This window comes from Nerophis ophidion, linkage group LG05 (genome assembly GCF_033978795.1).
Source record: "Nerophis ophidion isolate RoL-2023_Sa linkage group LG05, RoL_Noph_v1.0, whole genome shotgun sequence".
NCBI classification, from domain to species: Eukaryota; Metazoa; Chordata; class Actinopteri; order Syngnathiformes; family Syngnathidae; genus Nerophis; species Nerophis ophidion.
Window position 1 is genome coordinate 40,435,043 of NC_084615.1, and position 15,568 is coordinate 40,450,610.

Consider the following 15,568-nt stretch of genomic DNA (forward strand, 5'->3'; position numbering starts at 1 on the left):
TCTAAATGTGGATAGCAAGTCCATTCTATGTGTCATACTTGATCATCTCGCGCGATTGCCATATTTTTGCTGAAAAGATTTAGTAGAGAACATCGACGAAAAAGTTCGCAACTTTTGGTCGCTAATAAAAAAAACCTTGCCTGTACCGGAAGTAGCAGACGATGTGCGTGTGACGTCACGGGTTGTCGGGCTCCTCACACCCTCACATTGTTTATAATCATAGCCACCAGCAGCAAGAGCGATTCGGACCGAGACAACGACAATTTCCCCATTAATTTGACGGAGGATGAAAGATTCGTGGATGAGGAAAGTTAGAGTGAAGCACTAGAAAGGAGATAAAAAAGGCGAGGGCAGTGAGAGCGATTCAGATGTTATTAGGCACATTTACTGGGATAATTCTGGAAAATCCCTTATCTGATTATTGTGTTACTAGTGTTTTAGTGAGATTATAAAGTCATACCTGAAAGTCGGAGGGGTGTGTTGACCGCCAGTGTCTCCGATGGAAGCCATGTAGGAGCCAAGAAAGTCGCAGCTGCCTTTTTGACAGCTGCTGCAGGAGGACGCAAGCTCCGCTGATGTCTCCGGTAATAGCCGACTTATTACCACAATTCTCTCACCGAAACCTGCCGGTTGACATGTGGTCGGGAAACATGTTCGCTTGACTGCTCTGTTCCATATTAAGCTTCACAACAAACAAAGAAACACCGGCTGTGTTTGGGTTGCTACAGGCAGCTGCAATCCACCGCTTTCCACCAACAGCATTCTTCTGTTCTTCACACTGGCTGTGTGTAACGTTTTCTTTGTAGTAGATTTCATTGCCAAATTTGGAGGTGTTGAAATTGCCATGCAAAATCAGCAGTGTTATTCAATAACATGTGTAGGATCAGGCCGATGTAAATTAGCATTAAGCTTAAGAATTTTGAAAAAGTGAAGCCTTACTTTAAATTTAAGTGTTTTTTCATGACCTAGAAGCAGTTTGTCTCAGACGGATCTGAGTGAATGTTGAGTGATTGAGAGATCCGCAATTTCTCTTGGAGATTAATCAAGTTTGTTTAAGCCTATGTGCTAATAAGTCTACAAACGAACGTATTGTCAGAAGCAAATAAAAGGTATCATGGTAATTATAGCACTGTTTGATTTCACAGGAATCGATAACTGGTAATACCGGAAATCGGTCGATTCATATAAAAAGGTACTGAATTCAGTACTCATCCCTAGATACAGCATATTAATCAATATTCTTTGGAGGGCAATGGAGGCTCAAGGCAGAATCAGTTTCCAATGTTCAGCCTTTAGTGTCCAAATTCTCCACTCGGAATAAAAAGCCTCAGAACAGGACAAAGGGTGTTCCACTTCTAAATCCATACATAAAAAGGCAACATGCCTTTATTTACATTCAGCAGACTAATGAGGAGGAATGTTCCGCTTCATGCAACTGGTGGGAACCTCAAAAACACCAACCCCCTCGTCCGACATGTTTTACATCAAAAACACCAAGTTGCCCTAACTGCGGCTGGCCTCATTCCGTGAGGGTCGATAGGACAGGCCCGGCCACCCGAATCCCTCTTCCACCCCCTTACTTCTGCTTCAGTGACTCTGAGGCAAAATGACCCTCCACCCACCCATCCGCTCGCCCCAGTGATCATTGCGGTTGCCTAGGTGACTGAGTAGGACGGCCCTTTCAGCGACCCACAACCAAATGATAAAAATCCACAAAAGAAAGGAATGATTGAGAGTGAGAACTTTTAAAAAAAGGTATCATGCAACACTTCAAAGGTATCTGATAAGGTACACGTCAGTTCTCTCGCTGCAATCCGTCAGCGTTGACAGGAATGGAGCGGCACAGCATCAGACACTGCCTTGACGAGAATCCAAAGAGAGAAAGATAAACGATTAAAAGGAAATTGCAGTCATTGCATATGCACTTCCTGTTACCGGGCAGCACCACCGGGATGACACCACTTCCTCTTTTGTTGATCCAGGAATGTGGGACATCCTGACAGGCTGGCTTTTCATTGACAGTACACAGCTGAGCGTTCCCCCTCAGGGCTTTTTGTGTTTGTTTGTGTGCCTTTTTCTTATCTGCCTTATCAGAAAGCCAGGCTTCACGCCGGCTGACGACGCGTCGCAGAACACAAACCAGACCCAGTTCTCAACCGAAACCTGATGCCACCAGTTTCACTCTGTGGCGTTGTGGAGCGAGACAAACCACAGCAATACAAAAGTGAGCAAACAGGATACAATCAACACAAACATCCAATTCCAGCCAGGCGACTTTTCCCAGACAAACAATGGCTTGAAAGCACGGCCAAGAGGAAAGCGCCACTGTGCTTCTGATTTTTCAGCTTCCTTTGAAAGCAATGCCGGTTTCAGGCGCAACGTGATTGGCTGATCTTCATATTAAGATTAACGAGCAGCAGATAAACATACAAACGTGAACAGTGGAGCTCTCCACCCTCCCCCTTCGAAGCGGTGAGGGTTTTAACCACAACAACCCTGAACACGACGGATTTATTTGGATCAGACCACACTTGTGGCCGACTGGGAGGGCTGTGTCTACACTTTCATACAGAGCTTGTAGGTCACGTCCCTCCCTGAGGGTGACAGGGAGGGGAAAGGAAGGGTAGTGCGAATCAAAAGTCATCAGAAGGGGATGGCACCTCTTATATCCTGACCGCGAGTCCACGTTAAACGTGGGAATTTATGGCCAACTCACCAGTAAGTTGATGAGGACTCATTTCAAGCTAATTTGAGCTAAAATTTGTTAGTTTAAGGAAGGAGTGGAGAAGGACCTGGGGGTTAACAGGTGACTACACACAGAAGACATAAGTCCTAAAATAGGGGGGTCAAAGTGCAGTCCATATGCTCCGATGGAGCATATGGGAGTAGTTTCATTCAGCCAAAAAAGCCCTTAAGAAAACATCCAAACACCCCCATTAATGTTTTATAAACATACTGTAAGTATATATGTAATGAAGTATTGGGCACATTTATAACAACATTTAATATTTACGTAATGTGCTCATTTTAAGTATACGTGGCCTATTAATTTCAAAAACGCATCACGATGTTCGCTTTTTTGGCCAACAACATAACTGATTACTGCTCACTGAAGCCTTTATCACTTACTGTACATTGTCTGCTGTTGTTGGGATCTTGTTATAGTCCCATTTAGAGAAGAAATTAATCATAATCCTAGCGAAGACAAGGAGGGTGTTATTCTCACCATTTCCGGCTTTAAATTGGCTGTCAAAGTGTACCAGCTTGTCAGACTACATCCTCTTCCTTCTATCAAGATAAGAGGCATGATTTATGATCTCCAATTAATGTTCACGAGCAGGGAAGTGGGGAAACAGCTCACCACTCGATGTAGACATAGGCACGCACTCTAGTGATCACGGCGCTGCAATAAATATTTCCGCTGCGTTAGTGCTTATCACTAATACTTGGTTAATATTCAAGTCACAAAATGTAAAGGGAGTATTAGCACTTTCTGGATGTTTTTTAGCAAGCAATTCTTTTTGAAGGGTGACAATTGACATATGCACAAAGTCTCTTTTCACTTTTTTGTCTTTTATGTGCCTTTTCCAAAAAATACTTTCTTTACTTTCCCAGACCTCCACTACTTTATAACAAAACAAAACAATAACTCCAGTAATTAAATAAAAGTACACCTCAGCTCCGAACATTTACTGTAAGTGTCGAATGCAAAATCAATTTTCAAACTGGCTCTGGAAAAGAAGTAAGAGATGCCGGGGGTCAAAGGTCAACATTTGTTATTGCAGAGAGGATCTTTATTAGTTCATGTGGCCAATAGCGTCTCAGTCCTAAATGCTAAAGTACTATTTGCACGGGGGTCTGCACTAAAAGCAATGGAACACATGATTGTTCATTATTCCTCTCCACAAACATGCAATAAAAACTCACGTACACACACAGCTCAGACCCCGAAGAAAAAGAAGAATGCGATTGAGAGGGGTGGCAACAGAAATTCAATTATGTGGACAGCATGACGCACCCCCTCACCCCCCGTCTCTTCCCTGAAACCAGTCTCTTTTGAGCAAAACAATCCCCCCACTCCCCAATTTCCCAGCCAACACCCCTCTACCCGACAATCACTTCAGCAGCCTCCGAGACCCTTTCTCACCCTCCTCTGAAGCACCAACATGGACGTCACCAGAAAGTAATTGAAGTTGCTTTTATTGACTGTCTGAGTTTGTTTAGCAGTGTGGTGGCAGTCCTGCAGCTGCTCTCCTAAGTGCTTCAGGGAGCCAGCGGCGTTTGGCCGACGTTAAACGGCCCCCCAGACCTCACACGGTGACCACATGTGACCTCGCCACACGGTCGCTCCTCTCAGGTTTCAGCATCAAGCAACATTTGACCAAAAATCTGTGCAGCCCGATCCTTCATCTGGAGCCATACGCTAGTCCAAGCCAACCTCCGAGCGATGAAGAGTTTCCCTTCCGCGCGAGCTGACCGTTATTCAGTGCAACACTTATTTGATCCGCAGGCCTCTGGGGTGCAGCACACGTAATTTTAGATTAGTGTCAGAGCGCCGCTTCTGCGTGCTCGCTTTTTCACACACACTGTCGACACATGCACCTTCTAATAGATCGACTTAGACATTTTTGAGTCCTCCCAGTACAGAGGAACCCACAAAGTCCTACATAATACTGCTGATTTTGTTATGAAGCTGTTTTTTTACCATAGGGAATGATACAATTTATTTGTTACAGGGCCAAACTGTGGCCATCATAATAAAACATTTACTAGCTTATAGCTAGTAAATGTACATTACCTGTACAGCTAGTAGCTGTACAGGTAATGTTTCAATTCACATTTTAACAACACAGTTTAACACAACTTTGGAGGGTTTAAAGAAAAAAAAAACACTTAACTGCCGCACAAGTGTAAAAAGAAGTTAACTAGGTAAAACAACTTTAATGTCCCTCCTTTTTAATGAATTAAAAGACGAATTTGTGTTATTAGTTACTGTATTAGTATAAGCAAAGGGCTGGACGATATATCGAGTTTGTAAGATTTATCGATATATTTTTAAACAAGATATGAATTAAGAAAACATCTTAGTATCTGTATAATTTATTTCACTTTAAAATGACCAAACGCCGCTTATTTGTTGTGTTCCTTTTTTCCCCCCGCTCCCCCTCCATGGGCTACTAAACTCCACCTCTTCCTCCTTCCAAGAGTACTTGCACATATAAGAACATCCATGATTGGTTGGTTGTTTACTATGAGTCATGACTGGTCAGGGGCAGGCTAATCAGAGGCAAGATAGGGTGGGTTATCTAACAAGGAAGGGAATTAAAAAGTACCTGCCTGTAAATGCATTTTTTAAATCTGAGTTTGAAACATTTTGTATTATTTGCACAGCTATGTTCTTCATTTTACGTAGAAACAATATTTTCCTATTTTATTTATGTTATTTAATTCTGTACTAATTAAACAGTTTCTTTTCCATGCTGTTAATACCCATCTTGACTAACTGGGTTAATAAAAGTTCCGCTGACTTTACAGTACAGTTGTCATTCACTTCAATTTCACTGAATATTGCTCAAAAATGAATATCTTAATATGTATACTTTCACCAAAAAATATATGGAGATATACTTTTTCATCCATATCGCCCAGCCCTAATTTCGCTGTATTTTTCAATTATTGCTGCTTATTTCATTACAATATAACACACTTTGGACAATCCTGGTTTCTGCTCTAAGACAATAGTCCTTTAAAGGGGAGCTGCACTTTTTGGGGACTTTTGCATATCATTCACAATCCTTATGTGAGACGAGCACATACCGGTATGTTTGTCTTTCATTTTTGAGCATTCTAACTCGTAAATAAATGTTGGCAAAAGTCAGCCAGCAATGGAGACAATGGGAGTTGCTCTATACAGCTTATAAAGAGCTCTAAAAAAAACCTCCATAAATGTTTATTAAACACGTTATACGTACAGTATATATGTAATGTAGTAACGGGCACATTAATAATAACTTGTAATACATACCTATGTAATTTTAAGCATACGGCGGCATGTTAATTTCACAGACACATCACAAGGCTCACTTTTTCCTTCATGGCAGACGTCATGAGAGCCATCAAAGACTAATTTGGGACGGAATATGTACTGTACTGTGCAATCTACTAATAAAAGTTTCAATCAATCAATCAGTATGTCAATAGCTGCATAAGTTAGTTACCTCTTAGTGATCATGTTGCCGCTTAAAGTAGTTTCTGTTAGCGCTCACAATAATATCGCGAATACTTGGTTATTCAGGTCACGACATGTCAACGAAATAGTGTTGGCGATTTTTGAATGTTTTTAGAGGGCTTTATGGGCGCAATAGATTACTCTCATTATCTGCATTGTTAGCCACCTCATACTTGACATACTGTATATTACAAATTTGAATGCATTAAGAAAAAGAAAAAACATTTGTTCTCATCTTACATAAGGATTGTGAATGACGGGCAAAATTCCCCCCAAAAATGTAAGTTCACCTTTAAATTAGAGATGAAAAAACTTTCAACTTAAGGTTGTCTTTTGACAGTCTCCTCAATGAAGTTATTGTTAAACTAAGCACATAAAAGAGTACATAAATATACACATTAAATGCATACGTGTAGGAATTATTTTATATCGACAATACTGTATGGCAGTGGTTCTCAACCTTTTTTCAGTGATGTACGCCATGTGAATATTTTTTTAATTCAAGTACCCCCTAATCAGACCAAGACATTTCTGGTTGGAAAAAAAGAGATAAAGAAGTAAAATACAGCACTATATCATCAGTTTCTGATTTATCAAATTGTATAACAGTGCAAAATATTGCTCATTTGTAGTGGTCTTTCTTGAACTTTTTGGAAAAAAAAGATATACAATAACTAAAAACTTGTTGAAAAATAAACAAGTGATTCAATTGTAAATAAATATTTCTACACATAATAGTAATCATCAACTTAAAGTGCCCTCTTTGGGGATTGTAATAGAGATCCATCTGGATTCATGAACATAATTCTAAACATTTCTTCACAAAAAAAGAAATCTTTACCATCAATATTTATGGAACATGTCCACAAAAAATGTAGATGTCAACACTGAATATTGCATTGTTGCATTTCTTTTCACAGTTTATGAACTTACATTCATATTTTGTTGAAGTATTATTCAATAAATATATTTATAAAGGATGTTTGAATTGTTGCTATTTTTAAGAATATTTTTTTAAAATCTCACATACCCCTTGGCATACCTTCAAGTACCCCCAGGGGTACGCGTACCCCCATTTGAGAACCACTGCTGTATGTGATAAACCGGAAAAAAAAAACAATACAACCAAACAGGAAAAAGGTTGGCTCTGATGTATAGCTAACATACATTAAATGAGCCCATTGACAGGCTAATATCAAATAGAATTGCGATAGTTTGAGATGAGATTTTAACTGAAAAAATTGTCATTCAACAGCATATGCAATTTTACTTGCAGGAATGTATTCACCAAACTCTGTGAAAACAAATATTGACCGTTAGCTCTGTACTACTAGGCCAGTCTGCTGCTCTCTGCACTAAATGCATGTGTGCGTGTCCTGCTTCTCAAACCTCATCTAAGTCATTTTTTCCCCTCTACTTACACAAGTAAGTGAATTTATGGTAACACTGAATTGGTAAATAAATTATAATACAACCTTTTCAAAACGTATAGCGTACATGCTCAGAGAGTTAGATGGCCCAAATTTGAAGTCTTGGGGACCGGCCTGTCATGGTTGGGAGAGTGGCCGTGCCAGCAACATGAGGGTTCCTGGTTCAATCCCCGGCTTCTACCACCCTAGTCACATCCGTTGTGTCCTTGAGCAAGACACTTCACCCTTGCTCCTGATAGGTCGTGTTTAGCACCTTGCATGGCATCTCCCGCCCTCAGTGTGTGAATGTGTGAATGTGGAAATAGTGTCAAAGCGCTGGATATACCCGCGATATACCCGATATATCGCGGGTTTGTCTCTGTGCATTATAGAAAATGACTATCATGATATTCGAGTATACATCCTCACGCAGTTGCGGGCATTACACTGCATGCATTTCCCACTCTTTCTTGTCTCGCCTTCTCACAAACACTTAAAACAAGCGCACTTTCTTACATAAGTCACGTGTGCAACGACACACGCTCCCGCGGAGCAGACAGCTAACGACATGGTGATGCTAATGGTGCGGTGCGGGTGGTAATACGAGAGAGAGGAGGTGCGAATCTGGTAACAATTGAAGGAAGAATTCATTCCCAAGAAAAACAGACCGGGGTCCATCGTCTGGCGGTGGTTTGGCTTCAAGCGGGATATGTTGAACAATTATGGGGCAAAAGTGTTGTTACAAAAAGTAGCACCACTGCTAATGTAACATTATTTGAAAAGTCTCCCGCTAGAGATGAAGGAGTGCTTGAAACTCTGCATGTCAACATATCCGTTCTGTGCCACACCAAAAAAATGTCGAAGCAACTATTTCCAGATCAAGACCGTATGAAAAAAATAGTCAACAACAGAAGGAGATAACATCTGCAGGAACCTATCACATAGAGAAGGACATACACTATTTCATTTCCAATTATGGAGCTCGGTTTTAATGACACTTATTGAAATATCTTGTGTGAAATCATGCACAAAAGTGCACTTTATTTGTTTTAAACTATTGGAGTGGCGTTCTGTACAAAAAGTGCACTTTAATTTAGTGTTGTTTGATATGTCATCTTAGTGACATCATGCACAAAAGTGCACTCATAGCTTGTTTTAAAATGTCTCTGACAATCTTGCACTTTCTGTTTTGGAAATGACATGAATGTCTGTGCCACTGCTTAATAACAGTTTAATAAATACAGTTTTGGTAAATTGACTTAGTTGTTATTTCCCTCTGTGTATGAAAGTTTAAAATAAGCATATATTAATGAAGTATGAACAAGAATGTTTTAATCTACACATATGGAATCATTATACTGCTGTGATTATATGCATCAAGTGTTCATTCAAGGCTAAGGCAAAATAATGCGATATATATCGTGTATTGTGACATGGCCTAAAAATATTGAGATACTAATAAAAGGCCATATTGCCCAGCCCTACCTTGAAGGTCGAAAAGCGCTGTACAAGTATAATCCATTTTACCATTAATGTCTTGTGCATATGCCCATGTAAACATACAGTGAGGGCTCACGCTGGTGCTCATAATCAAGCAATAAACATTCAATGCAATGGATGGTGTCTGCGAGAGTGACTGAGTGATGAGCACACCGCAAATCAGCAGCTTAGTGAGGCGGGGGGTGCTATGATATTGATGTTATGTAAAGACAGCTAAACACAGTTAAAATATGTGTATGCTAGCGTGCATATCAGGATTAAAGGCTCCCTTGTGTACGCTTCCATCCTCTTTTCTCCTGTATTTGTTGTTACCTTATCACTATTCCAGGAATGCCGAATGTCGCATGTGAACCCAGTGACCCTACGGGAATCTGCTGTTTTTAAAATCGGAGCACACGCACACAACAAAAACAAATAAACAACCAAGTCAAGCCAAACATTTTTTTTTTTTTTACTCATCGCGCCAAGAGGGATGATGGAGCGTTCCAGCTCGTGTGCTAGCTAAAAACCAGGTTTAGCGTCCTCCAGAGTCTATGATGGCGTTGCCACCCCCTTCCCTTGCGTACTTAGGTCTTAAAAATACGGATGCCAGGGACATCATAAATGTTACCAAAAAAAAACAGTATAATCAGCAATCCCTCTCAAACACACGCACACACACTTTTAAAAAAAGCTGTTAAGATAAGCTTTTCTCCTTGAGGACCAAAAGAGCAGTGACCCAAATCAGCGCCGACTCCAGTGATGGTCGCTCGGAAAAAGGCCACTTAAGGCTGCGGCGTGTGCGTGTGCGCCCGTCATAATCTCCCCAATCAAGACTCCGTGGTGGGGTTAAGCCAAGCCCCGCCAGCCCCCTCACTAACATGATAATCCTTAAAAGCAATTTTAATCAGCATATGCTGTCGGCGTGATCACACGCAACACAGCCTGAGTGGGTTTATTACTGCTGTGGTAAACGAAAACTAATAATACACTGATAAGATAAAAAATAAATTTGAACAGCAACAAATAGAATTGGCGCTACCTGTTGACACACACTCAAATACATTATAATGTAACTGTCTGTTAGTGAAACGTGTCGTGACAAGTCTGTACAATAGATGGCAACATATAATCAGAAGCATCTGTTCCTCCAGAAAATACGAAGATGGAGCAAGACGGATCATTGCTGCCAATTATAGCGGGTATTCAGATCCCCTTGTTGTTGTTTTTTTTTTAAGCATTACAGTATCAACGGTCTATTTATACTGGTGCAATTTCCAACGGTGTATTTTGCCTCTTGTCCAAAGTCAGCAACGGTATCCATGAGCCGTGGACTTAATTAGGATAAGCGATATATAAAATGGATAGATGGATTGGCATGTAAATGGACATACATGCTTACAATGTGTGTAAGGTGAAGGTTTTGATTAATCGATTGATACTTTTATTAGTAGATTGCACAGTTCAGTACATATTCCGTACAATTGACCACTAAATAGTAACACTCAAATAAGTTTTTCAACTTGTTTAAGTCTGGGTCCACGTTAAAGGGACAAGCAGAAGCTTACATTAAGAGCGCATTTTATTTCAAACACAGTATAGGCGGACATACTGATGTTGTGTATGTGAATGGACAGACTATTTACATTGTGTGTATGTGAATGGATACTGACTACTTACATCGTGTGTATGTGAACTGACATTGGTGTGTATGTGAATAGACCGACTGCATTATGTGTATGTTGACTGACATTTAGGGTGTGTATGTGAAAGGACAGACATAATTTGCTAACTGGAGCTCGCTTCATTGCTCACTCACAATACTAGTAGTATAGTCATGTGTCTATACTACTACTCTCTGGGGAGGGGGGCTAGGGGTACTAGGATGACAGGGGATGAAAAACAATAACACTTTTTCATAACATGGTCACTACTGCCTAGTTTCTCTTGTTATATTCATATTTTACTGATATATTTTTATTTCTATTGCTGCTTTTTATTTGTATTCTTATTATAATATTTTTCTATTTTGTTTCCATTTATACCCCCATTATTTATTTTTTACTTTTTAAATTGATCTCAACTCTGTACACTGCTGCTGGAATTTTAAATTTTCCTGAAGGAACTCTCCTGAAGGAATCAATAAAGTACTATCTATCTATCTATCTACTAACCATATTTTTTGTTGCTTTTCGTACTTATTGTATTTCCCACAACAACTGTAAAAAAGTTATGTGAGCATGCGCCACGGCCAATTATGCAAATTAGATGAGTTCATCTACACCCAACCCACTTCCACACTTAGTTTGAAGTCCTACGCACAATATGGCTAATGTGACATTTATAAAAAAGTCAGCTGTGTTTGACTCTAATTTGAAGAGACTCACCCCCCAAGCAGTAACTCATACTGATTGCGTGTACAAAGTGTGTTGTTCACTTCTTTTTACGCTTGTATGACAAAACTAGGGCTTCACGGTGGGAGAGGGGTTAGTGCGTCTGCCTCACAATACAAAGGTCCTGAGTAGTCAGGGTTCAATACCGGGCTCGGGATCTTTCTATGTGGAGTTTGCATGTCCTCCCCGTGAATGCATGGGTTCCGTCCGGGTACTCTTGCTTCCTCCCACTTCCAAAGACATGCACCTGGGGATCGGTTGATTGGCAAAACTAAATTGGCCCTAGTGCAGGGGTAGGGAACCTATGGCTCTAGAGCCAGATGTGGCTCTTTTGATGACTGCATCTGGCTCTCAGATAAATCTTAGCTGACATTGCTTAACACGATAATTATGAATAATTCCGCTGGAATTCACAGTGCTAAAAATAAAGTTCAAAATATAAAACATTCTCATGCATTTAAATCCATCCATCCATTTCTTACCGCACCTGTTCAAGAAGTCGCATTAATGGTAAGAAGTATTTTATGTCACGATGGGGTCCCAGGAAGGCAGACAGACTACTCGGGACATGGCATTTAGGTAAAAACATGACTTAATTTAAACTAAAAAAAAAGATACAAACAAAAATCGCTCACAGCGTAGGCACAACTTGGCTAAGAAGAAAACTAAGGCATAAACAGACTATGAACATAAATCAAACAAAACTTACTTGGCATGGCATGAAGCACGAAACTATGGCAAGGCATGAAACAAGTCAGCACAGAGCAAGAAAAGATCACATTGACGCCAGGGCGACTGACTGGCAAAGACAAGCTTAAATACTGCCTCTGATTAGTGCTCAGGAAGCAGGTGAGCGGGCATTTTGTCCACCAGGGACAGGTGGACAAAATGAGTAACCAAGGAAACCAGACAAGGGAGTGGGGGAAAAAACAGGAACTTAAAGAGTCCAAAAGACAAACAGCACATGGCCAAACAAAAACATGATCAATAGACATGACATTTTATTTATTATTGGTTAGCTTCAGAATAACAATGTTATGAAAAAGAATAAGAGACTTATTATACGCTAAAAATGTTGGTTACTTAAAAATGCACGCATTTAGTTGTATTCAGTGTTAAAAAATATGATATGGCTCTCACGGAAATACATTTTGAAATATTTGGCTTTCATGGCTCTCTCAGCCAAAAAGGTTCCCGACCCCTGCCCTAGTGTGTGAATGTGAGAGTGAATGTTGTCTGTCTATCTGTGTTGGCCCCGTGATGAGGTGGCGACACAAAACTCTGCACTAATGGTTGGATAATAGCCACAGTTTGACCCTGGAACAGATACTAGATCAGTGGTTCTTAACCTGGGTTCGATCGAAACCCTAGGGGTTCGGTGAGTCGGCTCCAGGGGTTCGGCAGAGTCTCCACCACGGAGGTAAAGACACACCCGACTTATCCTGTAAATAAAAACTTCTCACTATGAGCGTATTATGGATACCCCCAAACAATGTTCCCTCTAATTTTCCATCTGATTTGCAGGTTTTGTGATTGATTTATTGAAACTTTTACTAGCAGATTGCAAAGGAAGAAAATACATTATATGAAACAGTACAGTTTACACACTACAGTACATATTCCGTACAATTGACCACTAAATGGTAACACCCGAATAAGTTTTTCAACTTGTTTAAGTCGGGGTCCACGTTAATCAATTCATGGTAATGTGTGTAAGATGTGTAATTTGTTGTGAGTTCATGCACTGTGTTGGTTTTGTTCTTTGAACAAGGTGATGTTTATGCACGGTTCATTTTGTGCACCAGTAAAAAAACGGATGACTTTTTGTTGAATTTGAAAATTTTTCACTAAAGAAGGGTTCGGGGAATATGAAACTGGTGGGGTTTGGTACCTCCAACAAGGTTAAGAACCACTGTACTAGATAGATAGTACCTTATTCATTCTTTCAGGAGAGTTCCCTAGGGAAAATTAAAGCTTAAAAGATCACAATTGTTATTTTTTATTTAATTTCTATGGGACTAATATCTCAAGTTTAGTGTTTCATGTTCAAAGGAGATTGACGCAGGAGGAGGAAATAAAATGTTTATGACCCGTCTAGGTAAATCAATACATTAAACAAACCCTTCCATTTCTGTCATATATATATATATTGTTTACTTTATAATATTAATGTAATCATATTTAAATGAGGGACTCACCATTGAGGCCGTTGGGGATGCTCCTGTGATGGTGGGGTACCGACAGGTCGTCCATGGACCTCCTCATGGGGGCGCCCAACTTGGTGCGCTCCGAGGCGGGCTTGTGCGTATGGTTGTGGTGGTCCGGACTCCCAGCACTGCCGGCGCTGGACGTGCTACTCCCATCCCCGACGTCCCTGACCGTGCCTGTGCCCCCGTTCAAGTTGCTGAGGCTGGACTGGCTGTCTATGGAGCTCCTGGACCCGGCCCCGTTCCTCTCCTCATCCAACATGAGGATGATCTCCTTCAGCTCGCTGTTCTCCTTCAGCACGCTCTCCTGGTTGGCCTCCAGCTCCTTCAGCTTCATCATGTAGGCGCCGACCTCCTTCCACATGGCGCTGGCCGTGTAGCGGCCGAAGCGCTGCCACTCGCGGGACAGCTTCTTGCCCTTCTGCCGGTCGTCGTCCAGGAAGCAGCAGAGCTCGCGGAGCTCATGGTTGTCGTCCTGCAGCTTTTGGTTGACCTCCTTCAGGCTGCGGATCTCATGGAGGTGCACCTGCAGCCGCCGGTTGATGTCCTTCATCATGTTGCCGTGCTCGATCATCAGGTTCATCTTCTCCCCGTCGACCTGGCGAAGCCTGCGGAGGAGCTCCTCCTTGCCGTGGCGAAGTAGCTCGTCGTCCGTCAGCTGGCTCAGGTCGTCGCCCGGAGCCTCGGACTGGTTCTTGGCCATGGCAAAGTGTGGAGGATGGTTCAAACGGCAGTGAAGGAAAGGGTTCAACCGAGCCTCAGTTGCGGGATGTTGTTAAAACACATAATGGAAGTTAAAAAAAATAAAAACGACTGATTAACTGTAAGTTCTCGGTGTCGTCACTCAACATATCTCCACCTCAACCCGAGCACCGCAATCAACAAGCTAGCAGGCAGCCACTCAACATTCCAGCAGCCGAAACAAGTGTCCCGCTTTCGGTCAGCCTCGCTGCCTGTCCCCCTGGGAGCTAAGCCTCTTTAGCAGGATTGGAATCTCACAGGAGCGACTGGATAGCAATTAGCGGTGGATCCTCCTCCTCCCTGTCCGAACACAGAGCTCTGAAGGCGGCCAGGGAGCTTTGGACCAAGACGGCCAATCAGGACCAGGGAGGGCGGGGCGGCAGGTGGTTATTTGAGCAAGTCTCGCGAGACTTAGTTTTTAAAGCCACAGTGAGTCATAATGTCAGTTGGACAACATGGACGTGGAGCATGCAGCATCTTTTCACTTGAGTAACATGCATGATATATATTTGTCTAAAAAAACGGACATGTAAGTGTGTAGAGGGAAAAAAAAGTACAAAAAAATCATACATGCCATATTTTTCGAATCAATCTGTAAATACAAGACTTTTGTTAATGTTTTGCAGAGGACCTATTGTTTTACCACTTCATCCTGATGTACTGTGTTATTGTTACTTTATTTAAAGGCTGGGGTCTCAAACATGCGGCCCGCGGGCCAATTGCGGCCCACGAGACGTTATTTTGCAGCACGCACTTTGATATGACAATTTAATGTATGTGCAGCCCGCGGGTTTAATATGAACGGAACTTGACAGCGTCATACTTCCCAACAATCCCAATTTTCACGGGAGTCATCTTAATACCAGGGTATCCCTTCTCTGGTAATCCCTGCCGATTTTTACCCAATCAACAATACTCAGGGGGTGCCGCAATGGCACTGTTCTTAACGCCCTCTGAATTCTGTACAGATAGCGAGCAAGCCTATTTGATTGTTACATTTGGCTGAGCAGTACACATGTGTGATGTTGCAAGACATATTTGGTCAACAGCTACACAAGTCACACTGAGGGTGGCCGTAAAAAAAACTTTAACACTGTTACAAATATGTGC

The 15,568-nt window shown here is 41.5% G+C and overlaps 1 protein-coding gene across 4 annotated transcripts in view; it reads right to left on the minus strand.

Moving 5' to 3' along the window:
- Positions 1 to 14,802, minus strand: part of LOC133553090 (coiled-coil domain-containing protein 85C-B-like) — a 92,377-nt gene extending 77,575 nt beyond the window's left edge. Inside the window, exon 1 of one of the 4 annotated variants that reach the window (XM_061900926.1) lies at positions 13,709 to 14,802. In XM_061900926.1, the coding sequence (XP_061756910.1) occupies positions 13,709 to 14,420 (712 nt within the window). In that variant the 5' untranslated portion in view covers positions 14,421 to 14,802. The remainder of the gene's footprint in view (positions 1 to 13,708) is intronic. The other 3 variants (XM_061900927.1, XM_061900924.1, XM_061900925.1) reach the window with 3 other exon arrangements.
- Between the last annotated feature and the right edge of the window lie 766 nt (positions 14,803 to 15,568).